This window comes from Euprymna scolopes, chromosome 39 (genome assembly GCF_053919585.1).
Source record: "Euprymna scolopes isolate OS-2025 chromosome 39, ASM5391958v1, whole genome shotgun sequence".
In the NCBI taxonomy this organism is placed as follows: Eukaryota; Metazoa; Mollusca; class Cephalopoda; order Sepiida; family Sepiolidae; genus Euprymna; species Euprymna scolopes.
The window spans coordinates 16,070,394-16,085,698 of NC_136520.1; the positions used below are offsets into that span (position 1 = coordinate 16,070,394).

General features: G+C 32.2%; 1 protein-coding gene across 1 annotated transcript; it reads right to left on the reverse strand.

Moving 5' to 3' along the window:
* Positions 1 to 6,568: 6,568 nt before the first annotated feature.
* Positions 6,569 to 9,116, reverse strand: LOC145263654 (uncharacterized). The gene has a single exon (XM_080120527.1). It carries the CDS (start codon positions 9,058 to 9,060, stop codon positions 7,576 to 7,578), a length of 1,485 nt encoding a protein of 494 aa, XP_079976653.1. The 5' UTR covers positions 9,061 to 9,116; the 3' UTR covers positions 6,569 to 7,575.
* Positions 9,117 to 15,305: the final 6,189 nt, after the last annotated feature.

The following is a 15,305-nucleotide window of genomic DNA, read 5'->3' on the forward strand; positions in this document are numbered from 1 at the left end:
TTTTCTAAAATGTTCAAATTTTGCAAAGCTTACTGTTAATCCTTCGAAACTCTACAGATCGCTGGAAAAATAAAACTTTCTATCGTTTATTGAAATTTCAATGTTTTGCTTGTTGATTCTCAGTTAATTATATAAAACTGTCTTTTTTCTGTGCTGACATATCAGCGCACAAGCCTTTTTCTTTTTGAGGAAAAAAGAAAAAGGCTGGAACTCTTCCGTAATTTTCATTGAACAGGCGAATAAGCTAAAATTGCATCGACATTCACTAAGGTCCCATTATCTGTCCAGTTTACAGTGTCTTTAGCTGATATTTCTTTTTGTTTTTTTTTTGTTTTTTTTTTCAAATTAAAAATTTTTGTAGTTCGTTTTAAACAAAATAGAAATAATACGTTAATCTTCATCCGAATCAACATAAACGTCACACGTCCCTTCCTACTTAGACGAAAACGCCTTTCATTCAGGGTAGTCTGTTGCCTTGCTCTATTTAGAATGGAGCATATATTGTGAAAGTGTAATTATATTTCAATAAATTTAGCAAAAACGAAGTCACGTATGCTTCCGATATCATGTAGAAAAAGACTGATAAAAATGTACACGAAAGAAAGGCGCCTCGCACCAAACTTCATATTAGAATTGCTTCACCGTTTTTAAGATCTTCAGCTCAATCGAAATTAACGGTGAATTTTTTTTTAAATATCGCGTAGACCATCTTCCTGGTGCAAAAGGTTCTGGGGGATATCGAAAGCTCAAATGAAAACACCGTGTAATCTTCGACGTTCAAGATTGACAAATTGAAGCTTCTTGAGTGGTTTCGTATGGCAGATTCAATACCATACGAGTAGCCAGTCTTTGAACTTCCTACTGATATGAGTTGTCACGAGGAGGAGGAATAAAATGGAAAAATATTTGAGTTCGTTTGTATTAAAAGCGAGAAATGTTTATTTAAAATTGTTGGTTTCAAGTATTTTGTGAACCGATAGCGAGACAGATATGTATGCGTATATATATAACTATGCATACATATACATGTGTGTGTGTGTGTATATATATATATATATATATATATATATATATATATATATATATATCCACACACACACGTGTGTGTGTTTATGTATAGATAAATGTAAAGTAAAACCCCGGGATACGGAATTAAAAATTACTAACAAAATACAGTACAGTATATAACACCCATGTATTTCATCAAATAACATTGAAAGGTGAGATAAATACCGTAACCAGGGAGCGAAAACTTCGTATTCTACATCGTAACCTTCAAAAAAGTATCCTAAAACCACCGTAATCCGGGGTTCTAGTGTATATATATACATCTACACACACACGTATATGTGTGTGTTTGTTATATACTGGACTTTATTTTGTTAGTTATTTGTATTGCCGTATCCCGGGGTTTTACTTCACACGTGTGGGTGTGTGTATATATATATATACATACATATATATGTGACTAATATATATATATATATGTGACTATATATATGTGACTATATATATATACATATATATGTGACTATACATATATGTCACTATATATATATGTCACTATATATATATATATATATATGTGACTATATATATACATATATATGTCACTATATATATATGTCACTATATATATATACATATATATATGTCACTATATATATATACATATATATGTCACTATATATATGTCACTATATATATATATATACATATATATGTCACTATATATATATGTCACTATATATATATATATATATATATATATACATATGTGACTATATATATATATACATATATATGTGACTATATACATATATATGTGATTATATATATATATATACATATATAGGTGACTATATATATATACATATATAGGTGACTATATATATATATGTGACTATATATATATACATACATATATATATACACATATATAAGTGTATATATGCGCGTATATATATATATATATATGTGTGTGTGTGTGTGTGCGGGACGCAGAGAGTGTGTCTACCATATTGTATGATTCTTTGTATTCATTCATAAGGCTGGACCTGAAGCTAAAATCTGTGCCAAACTGTATTGGAACATATGATTGAATGAGAATCTTCTGTAAAGACTACGCAGTGTACAAACAAACGTTCAGACACGGTAAGAGGGGAAGATAAAACAAGTTTGGTAGGATTTTGACTCGTTTGACTCCTTGTATTTGTAAACGTTTTGGAAGAATTATATTACAGTATGAATTATTATAGCATGTTTCTTCACATTCAATTACCATATATATATATATATATATATATATATATATATATATATATATATATATATATATAGTTAGAGAGAGAGAGAGAGAGATCAGTAAGATTACACGCTGTTATGAGTGAAATCTTTAGATTCCATACAAAATAGACTCAAAACTCATTTCTAACAACTCGAACTCGAGACTTTTTTTTATCAAAAGGAACTAGGGTTCCGGTAGCCATGATTGATTAGAAGTCTTATGTAATTCGCAATTATATTTTCTGTGAGTCGCTTGCCCTGGGGATTTAACATTCAATCTCTAGAAGCGTGTAAGTCATATATACATATTATAAGTGTATGTTGAATGTTTTAACAACTAAAATGTAAAAAAAGTCCATCAAATCTTCTTTAAAACACATAAAACGCTAATATTTTCCGAAACGTATATCCAAGAAATCGCAATAATGTTAACCATTTCAGACATTTTATTGTATCTTAGTTTTTTATTATTGAAAAAAAAAAGATAATTTTATTTGAACAAAAAAAAAAGAAAAGAACATTTTGTTTGCTATGAATTTTTTGTTATTAAAAAAATATTTATTCATGAGACTTACCTGATAAGACATTTGTTATTTTCTTGATTTGAATTTTCTTAAAGTTTCCTAAAAAATGTCCTATATATATTCATTATTTTTTGTAACAACAATAATATTGCTTTAATTTTTTTTTTTTAGATTTTTTTTACTAGATCTTCCATATAATAAAAGAAGTATATATCTCCTTAAAAAAAATGGCCAGTGTTTGTGAGAAAAACATTTTATCTATTGGTGCGTTATGTAAACTGCTTAGAAAATTGGTCCTTATAAATACAAAAAAGAAAGTCTCTTTACTAAGAATTGCTTGAGATTTTTTTCAATTTTTATCAACTACGCCGATATTTTTAACAATTATTTAATGCCTACGAGTATTGTGTCATGACAAAGGAAAAAATCCCTGGCACCCCCTCGAATTACACCAGAATAGATAATACATTACCTCTCCCAGAAAGGAGGATGTAATACGTGCGATTAATATCTGTACAAAAAGAAAAAATGCAGAGTCTCATGATAGCAGAAACGATACTATATTACTTATCGCTATTAAAAGGATTAAATCATTTAGATTCATTTAAAAAGATCTGGCAATAGCATTCTTAAAACTTCCATCAAAACGTATCAGATTACAGCACACCAGCGACATCAGATGTTTTAGAACAAAATAAAAAGTGGTCCCTAACAACTGTTACTTCGTTATACTTCGACCTACCTAGATAAGTTTTTGCATTTGAATTTATTTTAAGATGTTTAATTACTTTGACAAATGTAGTGGCAAGCGTTATATTGGAACAAAAAAATAGCGGAGATAAGGTCATTTTTGGAATCTCGATAATCTCTCCAAACTTGAAAAATAAAAAATATCGATAGAAACCCACCGAATAAATATTTTACCTGTATATTACAGAGGATACATCTATTAAAAGCCGTTTATAAAACAAGACAAAAAGGTGTTTGCCCGCGTTTGCAGTCGATTATATATGTACAGAGTGGAACAGTAAAATTGTCGCACTAGAAAAGGCGTGAGGATTCCATTTCCATTGATGAAAAGTAGTTTTCCTTTTTTTCGTTGTAGAGTATCTATAGGTTGGCCAGTTGTGTACAAACGCCAAAAGTGATAGGGACTTTCTATGATTTCTGAAAGTGACACAATGCTCATGGAGCGAGATCGGAGATGCGCCGCTGTACAACTTATGCTCTCTACCGGTTAAATTTATGAAAACAGGACGATTGCCTGCACCTTCAAAATGCATCACTGGATTGCAACGATTTACAATGACGTGCTCAGAGTGACGAAAACAGTTTCCAGCCACGGTTATGATCTTTGGTGTGGTTTGAAGTGAGGGCAGATCATACCACCTCACATCTCTAAAGTCGGTTTGAAAATCCACACCAAAGTGTACCTGGATATGCTGAAGAGTGTGGTGACCCCATGCTGCAATCAGCTGGCCGCTGGCAGTCCCTGGGAGTGGCAGCAGGACTCGGCGCCGAACCACAAATCCAGAGCGACCGAGGTGGCTTCAGAATGAGTGCTACGGCTTTGTATCCTCCTTTCACTGTCCCCATCCTCTCCCTACCTGAACTACTTAGTTGGGTCATACGTCAACATAACCTTCCACAACACCAGAGGAAGCTTGATCGCAAAACTCCCAGCGGCGCTTGTAGAAAAGGCATGCTCATAGTTCGAGATCTTTATCGAGGCGACGATTTAGGCTGAACGCAGTTACATGGAATAGGTGTCAGCCCTACTACATAAATCAAGTTACCTGAATTGACTTTTTTTAATAAAATAAGTTTTAAAATAAATATGTAGTGGGTTGTTTTTTTCTTTTTAGAGTGAGAGTTCTATCGTTCCACCCTGTATTATAGAAACGTTCCATCATAGCATTAAATATGTACATGGTAATTTAAGGATAATTTCATTAGATCAGATAATTTGATTTCTTGCCTATGTTACATTACGAGTATTCATTGTTAAAAAGGATGGGAACATTAAAATGTGTTTATTTATTCCTACAGAACATTTGAATCTTCAATTTAAGAACTATTTTTAAAATTAAATATGCGATAGAAAAAAAAAATCTTCCCATAAACATGGATTTTTTTAGATCAGAAAAAATACATAAAAGCACTTTGTGCATATCTTATGTATAATAAGTCGTCGAATATATGTAACTGTTTAATCCACGATTAGTGCTGATATGGGGAGGTGAGATACTACATGGATTTAACTTTCTGATCGAGAATCATCCTTAAAACGTTATCGGATACGTAAATTAAGGATCGCTACTTCCAAGCGACTCAGAAGCGAGTGATTATTTTACATCGTGAAAGCGTATTTTAACTTGTGGGGGGGATTTGCCTTACCATAAAATGGTTTTAAAGTGATCACATGTAATCGTCTAAAAGCGGAAATCTTAGGGGAGAATTAGCACAAAGAACAGGTCTTAAATATATTTTAATGCTTTTAATGTTTAATAGTTAAAAAAAAAAAATTGAAGCGAGGCAATCTTTTAATCTTGCATATTCATTTTTACTCACGCAGAGTAAACTTGTTGACATGTTCATATTTACGTTCCTCCCCTATAATCGGAAATTCGTCATTAAATCAGTTTTTACTGTGGAGAACAAAGAAAGCTACCTCGATAAAGTGAAATCTAGATTGAAACAAATTACTTTAGTCTTGGATTTCTTCCTTTTTGATAGAAGAACTGTATAAGAGCAGATACACCTTGTTCTTAGCTAAAAGCATCATATTGCTGTACATGGATTAATTTAACTAATCCAAAGATGTAATATTAAGTTAAAGTCACATTGGCGCACGGCTTCTCATTAGGTCACCGAAATTAAGCGACGCTAACCGTAGTGCGCAACATTTGTAAATCTCAAACAGTCTTCGAGAGGAGGACTCAATCCCCTTGCAAAAACTAAGGTTGTCAAAATTGTATCTAACTGGCGGAGGAGCTGAATCATTGGTCAATAGTGACCAGAATATAACAGGGAATAGGAAGAATACAGATCATGGATTCTGTGCTGCGAGGGACTTATTAACGGTGATTCCCGCTTACTAACGCCCGAAGACTCAATGGGCGGCAGGTGGCCATTGACTGAATATGTGAAATAAGTGAGTGAGTGAGTGAGAGAAAGAGACTTGAAATTAGCCTTGAAAACGACAAATATAGAGTTAGGAAGCAGCTGTCTGGTATTTTATTTCAAGGGAGTAAGTGTACGAAAAAAAAAAAAAAACTCTGCTCATGGAATTCGTTTAGTGTTAGGCAGAGAGACGAGGAAAATCAGCAGTTTTTACAACTGCCAAACGCACGAATTTAATATCCCTCTAAAGATTAACAACAGTTGACTGAATAACATTGTTGATTCTACGACAAAAGTCTTTGGTCAATCAAAATCGAGAAGTTATGAAGTATTTTGCAATTTAAAAAGGAATTTGCGTGAACAAAAATCGTTCACTAAATAACTTTACAAATAGTTTCATAATTTACAGAAATTTTAAACTTGAAAAACAGAAAACGTTTAATAAAGTATTTTGTATGTATGTATATATATATATATAATATATATATATATATATATAATATATATATATATATATATATATATATATAGCATCCTTTACATTGTTCTTTAACGATTTTACTGACAATGGGGATGGATGGGTGGGTTTCTTGTTAGGAATATTTCCATATTCCTCACGATTTTAGTTTTGACCCTGAACTATATTCTAGTTGCTAACAAAAGTAGTTGCCTGCCTAGCTTGCGATTTCTATAAAGAAAACGATTAGTAAATATTTATTTTAGAGTTAATGTACGTTGTTCATTACAAGTACATGTTCTGATGAAAGGAATAAACGAGTTAGGGTTAAGTGTCAAATTACTTTAAAAAACCTGATTTAAAGTTCAAATCTATCAATGACATCTGCTTATCATAGTATCCACTTATAGGGGCCACCGGTCAGGAACCGACAACTTGGGTATGGTATTCTAACCCGGTTTATCTAACAAATACCAACTAATATCAAGAACCAATAGAATAACTAGATTCATAAACGAAATAGGCATAGCCACTTTATTTACACAAGGTTCGTAGGAGATGAAGTTCATTTGTATATTACTTATTACGAGAACATCAGAAACGTAGCACTTGTATCAACTCCATGGAAACGAAAGTACCTGAACTGCGATTCTACATAAAGTCGAAACGATCGATTGGATTATGTGCTTGGAAGAAGTTTTGGATTAACAAAAACCTTTTAGTCGATTTTATTTAATTATTCAGACGATTATCCTCATCTATTTTTTTTTTTTACTATGGCATTTCGGCCAATTATACATCTGGCCTTCGTCAGGTTAACCGCAACGGGATAAGAGCGTCTAATCCTCCAACTACATCCACAGCTTTCAGTAGTTATCTCAGTGAAACCTGTGGATATAGTTGGGGATTCGACATTCCTAGGTCTGAGGTATAATTGATCGAAACGTAGAAAACTAGAAGATAAGATAATAGTCAGAATAAAAAAAATATACAAATTTACACATCTCCCAAATAATTCAAAAAATAATTCAAAAACATTTTAGTTGCAAAGTTAAGAGACGTACATAACTTATTTTATTTTTCTAAATTAATACAAGATTAAATATTTAAGTTAACAAATTAACAATAACGCTTTTAGTTAAATACAATTTTAAAAAAAGAAATCAAAGTGTAGTAAAAAGGGGTTCAAACACGTTCAACATCATCGGTTTGAACATTCGAATCTCTCGATTTCAGAACATTTCGGAGAAACGCGACAGTTGCATTCCAGCCTTGGCGATAAAGAAAGGTTTGATCATCATTTTCAAAATCGACGTCCTGTGGACCAATATGTCGGCACAAGATGCCAACAGTGCGCTCATAATCAGACTTGGACAGATTAGTTGTGGTGGAAGCACCGGCATCAAAGACAGTGTTGAAATAAGAATGAAGGTCGAAGATGTCAGTTTTGTTGTAAGCAGAGAATTCATTTAGCAACGTCAAGAGTTTTGTTTGAATAAAAAGATCTAGCCGCTGTATAGGGAGACTGCATTCGGATCCGGACAGGTTAAGGAGAAAAGAAATCAGATCTTGAAGGTTTTTCCCGATTTCTGGGAATAGAAAACGGTCGGATTTTGTGAACGATTTATCAGTGAAAACCTTTTTGGCAAATAGTTCGACGGGGATATTACCTTGAGCATCTTTAAGTTTTTCAGCCGTAAGAAACAAAATTGAACAAGCCCTTTGTAAGAGAGTGAATTTATGGACAAGAGCCGTTTGTTTCTGGGTATCGGTTTTGTATTTTAAACCAAGTCTTGTGCGTGGAACTCTCAAATCCGCATTAAGCGATAAGAGTCGAACGGCCAGGTCATTGAAGCAATTTTCCTGCTTTTTATCAATCGGAAAAAATCCAAGAGTTTTCTTGTTTTTAGAGACGAATCCCTTCGACGAAAAGTCTGTAATAGAATACATTTTATTTAGAAGAGAATCTTCGTCGTTCATGGAGAGCAGCCAACCGTCGTAACAATGGATTGGATATTTACACAAGATAGCTCCGTTGACGTAATAAGACTCCGTCTGACCGGACTTCTGCGGATAGAATATACCGGGCGTAGACAGCGCCATAAGCAGGGCTTTCTTAATGGTCAAATCCGGCGTGGTTTTCGGGTGGCAATACTCGATAGTCGATTTATCAACGTTGGTTACAAGTAAGCATAATTCTTTGGAAGTCTTTTCATAAAAGTCCGAGAAGGTGACAGCACAATCAAACGATTTGGATTCAAAAAGTTTATCAAACCAGTCAGACATTTGAGATTGGAAGTTCCAGCCATAATCATCCATATACCCATTGGAAATGGGTTCGGATCCGCTTGCGTCATCGATCTCAACATTCATTAAATGTTCGAAGAAAGCAACTTGAATTTCTTTAGAGTCCATACCAATTGCGAGAAGGGTAGCGAATATAGCACCGGTGCCAACCCCACAGAAACGTTTCAGTTCTTGCAGGATACGAAGCTTTTCCAGAAGTCTTAGGGCTCCGGCATAAGAGACGCCTTCGGCACCACAAGAAGCAAAAACCAAATTTTCTATATCAAACTCTTGGTCTTCGAGCCCGTCGATGGACAAAAGTCCGGAAACGGATCTTTCTTCCGTTGGATTTCTTGTACGTGTTGTTGAAGAGGAGATTCCCATAGTGATCTTACTTCACTTGCCGCTAACGTTTGTCTGGAATACTAGCCACAAATGTCTTCAGACTAAATATATATATATATATATATATTTCTTCGATGCTTTATCGGTTAGTCCATTTTTATATAGCGAGGGTAGTAATTTATTTATTTTGTTGTAAATTAGTAAAAATGTTATATATATATATATGTCTGTATATATATATATATATATATATATATATGTATATATATGTATGTATATGTATATATACAGACATACATATATAATTCTTTTACTATATATATATATATATATATATTTATATATATATATACAGTTATTAGTATATCGACATTTTTGCCTCTTGTTTAAATTAAACGAACTATTAAAACATTTTATTACAAGTCAGAAAAGCATTTCATCAAAGGCATGAAAATTGTTAAAAATGTTTGTACTATTTTTACTTGTGAAAACATGGAGCCTCCCCAAGACGAGAGCCATTAATTTCAATTGATGCCAGATGGGGATCAGAGCGTTGATGATGGAAAGATAAAAGTTTGGTTTTAGATGCATTAAAAGTAACCAGCCACCTCTTTCCCCATTTTAGCACGTGATGAAGATCAGAGGAGAGTGAATTAGAGAGAACTTGGTCATTTACAGCCTTTGAAGTGTTGCCAAAAATGTCTACGAATGATGTGATTGGAAAGATCAGGAAGAGAGTTGGACCCAGGATGACCCCTGAGGGATTCCAATGACACTGAATTATTTTTCTTGCATAAACAACAACAGATAACATCCTTAAATGTATGTCTGCATTTACCAGATTGATACAACTTACAAAAAGGTAGCAACAACATTCAAAGGCTCACTTACAACATGACAATTCATTATAACCAAATCTTTGAAATGACAAAAAGGTATACAAATTTAATACCTTACTTTGTAAAATGTATAAAAGTGCACTTTGAAGATAAATAAATTTCAAATTGAATCTTGTACCTTTATTTTTAAAGCCTATAGTAAAAGCATTTTGTTTGACAATTTTCATGTCTTGGATTAAATGCTTTTCTTACTTTATCTTATCTTTTTAAGATTATATCTCTCCTTCTCTCTATTTCAGTGTGCATTTCTCCTCACACCACAACTAATTTTTGCAGCCACCTCTTTGTATTATTACAGGTCTGAATATTCTCTCTGTTAAAGTTTGTATTTCTACTCACACCAAAACTCATTTTTGCAACTCTCTCTTTGTCATACATATCTGAATAATGAGAAAATCGGAATTTTTAAAACAAAAACTTTAAAATAACCTTTTTAGATTCAATTTTTTAAAACTTCTTTCAGAATAGAAAATCTTTACAATTTAATAAGGAGCATATTTCATATAGGGTTCAATAAAAATATTCAGTAAATAACGAGAAAAATAGAGATGAAAATTTCAAAAGGACTGTATAACTGGTTACGCTCAATAGTAGTCATCGCCAGCGAAAGGCTTTGTTATTGTTATTCTATTATTAATAAAAACATTTTGTGCCCTGTTCTTTCGCGCGAGGACTAATAAATAATTATCTTGTTAGTTAATATAAGTAGCAGCAAAGCTACCTGGCGAATTATTATGGTGAATGGGAGAATATCTTTGCAAATGAACGACAACATAGGTCTGTTTGAAAAATAATAATAATTCTATTATTTACTTATTCAAATGTAGTTGCAGTGCGCACTACATTGGGCGAACATCGCAAATATTGGATTTTCGATTGAAACTACACGTATCATCAAAGATTCGATATGCAATTTTTTCAGCTTCGGATGTTCTGAGTAATACGTATGGTTATTCGATTTGCGAGCACCTCATAAAGAACCATGCATGTGCCAGGAATTTCAGTGCTGACATGTTTACGACTTTGAGTAAGTCCCATTCACCATTACATCCACAAATTCTAGAAACTATTTTATTAAGTCTTTGAGAACTTCCCTTTGCAAGCAAAAAGAAAATTTTTTACGACTTTATTAGTTTCTAATTTTTTCCCCTCCTATTTTTCGTTTTTTTTTCTCTCGACATACTCATGACCTTTTTTTAATCGTATTTTCCTCGATGTAGCTCTGTTGAGCGAGGAACGAAAGCTGGTTAGCTAACCTTTATTTTCATTTTCTATTTTTTAATCATCATGTTAATTGGTCTGTCTTCAGCAATATATATATATATATATATATATGTATATATATGTATATATCTATATGTATATATATGCATATATATATATATCTATATGTATATATGCATATATATATGTATATATATATATGTATGTATATATATATATGTATATATATATTATATATAATATTATATTATAAAAATCCATTCTAGGATGCCGGCCAAGGTAAAGCGCAGTGCTAAATCTGCAATTAAATCCTATTTTCTCGACATTAGCTGGTAATGCATGATTCTTTCTAAGCCAAAAAAAGTATTTTTCGAAGGAGTAGGCGCATAAAAACATTCGATATTGACATAATTATAATAAAGCGATTGTTTCTGTGTACTAAAAGATATCTGTAAAAACTGTGCTGAATGTTTGAAATGTTAAAAAAATTGGTTAGAAAATAAATACTTGGATCTTGGAATGGAATTATATTTGTTCTATTTTAGTATATATATATATATATATAGTAAGTAATTTATAAAATATATATGGCGATTAAGCTACACTGAATATTCTGCGTTTCATCCAACTATAGGATTCGTCAGGCTTATGCGCGAATTCTGTCGTTGCTTCTTGTTTTTATATATGTTGAGGATTTCTAGTCGGCCAATCAGCTTTCTAGTATCCACCGCGCCCCTTCCTACCAGCCAATGGGCATGCATTTTATCAAACAAAGGATCTGTTTTAGAACTAGGTTAGTGGTTTTAGGTGGTCGCTCTCCTATTTTTTTATACATATAAATATACCTATGTGCACACAACAATGTACATACATATACAAATATATATATATATATATATATATATACATATATATACATATATGTATGTGATCGTTTATGTATATTCATGTTTATTTAATTTTTTTCTATTGTTATTGTTAGTTTTAAAGCTATTTTGTATCGCTATCCTAGAGTAAGTTTTATTTTGTGAACATAGAAACCGCACACTTTGCCCAGTCCAAAATAAATGTCTAACAAAAAGCGTAGTTTATCAAGCAACACTATTTGCGAAAGAAAACCCGAATAACAAGAAATATTACATAGGCATGACTTCCTTAGATTTCAAAACCCGATACTATGACCACAAAAGCACATTCAAAAATAAAAAACACCGTATAAAAACAACACTAGCGAATAAATACTGGGAACTCAAAGAAAGCGGACATTCGCCGGTAGTCGAATGGAAAATAATGAGACAAGCTACCACATACAGACATTTAGACGACCCATGTAAATTATGCCTCCATGAAAAATTTTCTATCCTGTACTTTAAAGAACCTCAAAATCTATTAAACAGTAGGCGGGAAATAGCAAAAACTGTGTTCACAAAATAAAACTTACTCTAGGATAGCGATACAAAATAGCTTTAAAACTAACAATAACAATAGAAAAAAAAATTAAATAAACATGAATATACATAAACGATCGCATACATATATGTATATATGTATATATATATATATATATATATATATATATATATATATATATATATTTGTATATGTATGTGCATTGTTGTGTGCACATAGGTATATTTATATGTATAAAAAAAAGAAAAGAAAAAGGAGAGCGGCCACCTAAAACCACTAACCTAGTTCTAAAACAGATCCTTTGTTTGATAAAATGCATGCCCATTGGCTGGTAGGAAGGGGCGCGGTGGATACTAGAAAGCTGATTGGCCGACTAGAAATCCTCAACATATATAAAAACAAGAAGCAACGACAGAATTCGCGCATAAGCCTGACGAATCCTATAGTTGGATGAAACGCAGAATATTCAGTGTAGCTTAATCGCCATATATATTTTACAAATTACTAACTAGCTCTACCTACGTATTGAGCACTTTTGAAGTAAATACTTAAAATTTACGCATAAATCTATACTTTCGTATATTAAATTTATGCGAATAAATGAAGTAGTTATATATATATATATATATATATATATATATATATATATATATATATATATGTGTGTGTGTTAAAAGAGATTATTCCAAAGATCAAATATATTTAAAATCAATTAACCAATGGTAATGTACATATATCAATAAGAATTAAAGCCACCTGAATTGACTCAAATATTAAGCAACGTGATTAACATTTCTGTAATCGAGCATATATGTATATAGTTGAAAAACCAAAAACAACAAGAAAAAATAACGTAATATTTGTATTTTTCGGATATACATACATACATACATATATATATATATATATATATATATATATATATATATATATATATATATATATATATCCAGACATTAAATATTTTAAAGTAGGAACTAATGAACTCAAAGGGGTTGTTAGATAGTGCTCGATAACAAGAGCAATATATATTTTTTATTATTTATTCGAAGGTAAACAGTTACATTTTGGTAGGTACAAACAGCCATCTGTTTTAGTCTTTTTTCTATAGCGTCGAATGCTTCAGGGTCGCCTGACGAAGTCTCATTGATTGAAACAGATAGATGTTTGTAGTAACTGCTAACCACCGAATAAATTATATATAAGGAAAGGAAAAAGAATGAAGCGAAAAAAAGGGAATATTTATACATATATACATATATATATATATGCGTGTGTGTGTGTGTGTGTGTGTGTGTGTGTGTGTGTGTGTGTGTGTGAACTTTAATGTCACTAAATAAAGACAAAACTATACTTTAGTTTTAGTTTTCTGTTCTGGCATTTCTTTTCGCCTCGAATATTTTAAAATATATCTAGAAATCTAGAAATTGACTTAGATTCAGTTTGTGAGAAAAAACAGCTAGTTTTATCATTCTTTTTTTTAGACACATATCTTTTTGGATTCACTCGCAAGCATGGCCCTCGTCTTTTTGAGTTTTTTGGTTCTGCATGTGACAGAGAATCATCTCGGTATTTTCTTGGACTTTCTTATTCGGAGTTCATACATTAGATCCAATGCTCTTTCTGCTTCTCGTAAAACTGGTACTCGCTATCGCTCCAAACGCATTATCACACCTGACGCGATACCCTGTTTCCCTAAATCTATTATCATAAAATAGAACTAACCATAGGTGTACGTTCACACGTCAATACGGTTCTTTATATAAATTAATATAGGTTTCGAATCTCGCTTAAAGTTAACCACACTGCTGAGCCGTATTGACAGCGAAACATACGTCCATGTATGATTATATTTCATAAGAAAACCTATAGGCACTTCCCATGTTGGACGTGATGCACAAAATAACAGCAGGAGAAAGATGGCACGCTCTCGCAAATGATCAATCAGGCAGGATTTTGCTTTTTGTAAACAATTTATTTCAAGAGTTCTGAATTTTGTTTGAAATGAGGATTGATTATTCCTGTTATTAAAACTATGGCGCAGTGGATAGTGTTTGATACAATTCGGTTCTTAAGGTTGACTGTTTTATCTTCATTCCGGGTAATATCTACAATAGAATTAGGATTTTTACCTAGTCAAGGCTAAGAGAATGAGAATATACTACACAGTAGATTAGATAAAATGTTCCGTTGGAAATACCGTGCAGGTTCCCGAATTCGATTGAAAGATTCTCGAGCTCATCAGAAGGATTCCCGAGTTTGGCAATGAACACTAAAAAAGATCGGAAACCTCATAGACTGAAACGTTGTGCAAATCACAATCCAGACGGGGATAGTAGTCCGAAGAATTCAAATAAAATCAATTAATCTTAAAAATCGGGGACGTGTTTTTTTATATCCGTATTAGAAGCGTTGATTGACACGGATATAAAAAAAAATACACTTATTTTCAAAACGCTTTGCCAAACGCATTCTTCCGGCATTTCAAGAACAACACCGTAGTAAACATCGCTATGACTATTCATTCAACTTTTCTTCAATTTAACGCCATAGCGTGAACATGAGAAAACAATATAAAATGCTGACGAGGGAGCCTTACTCCGAAATCCTTAAGAATAAATACTTGTTTATTTTCATAATTTTGCGTAGTAAATTGGGTCCAAACGTGTTTCATACGTATTTTATTTTTAAATTAATCTGAAATTTTTATTATAATCAATAATTAAATTATTTTGAGATATATAATGAATG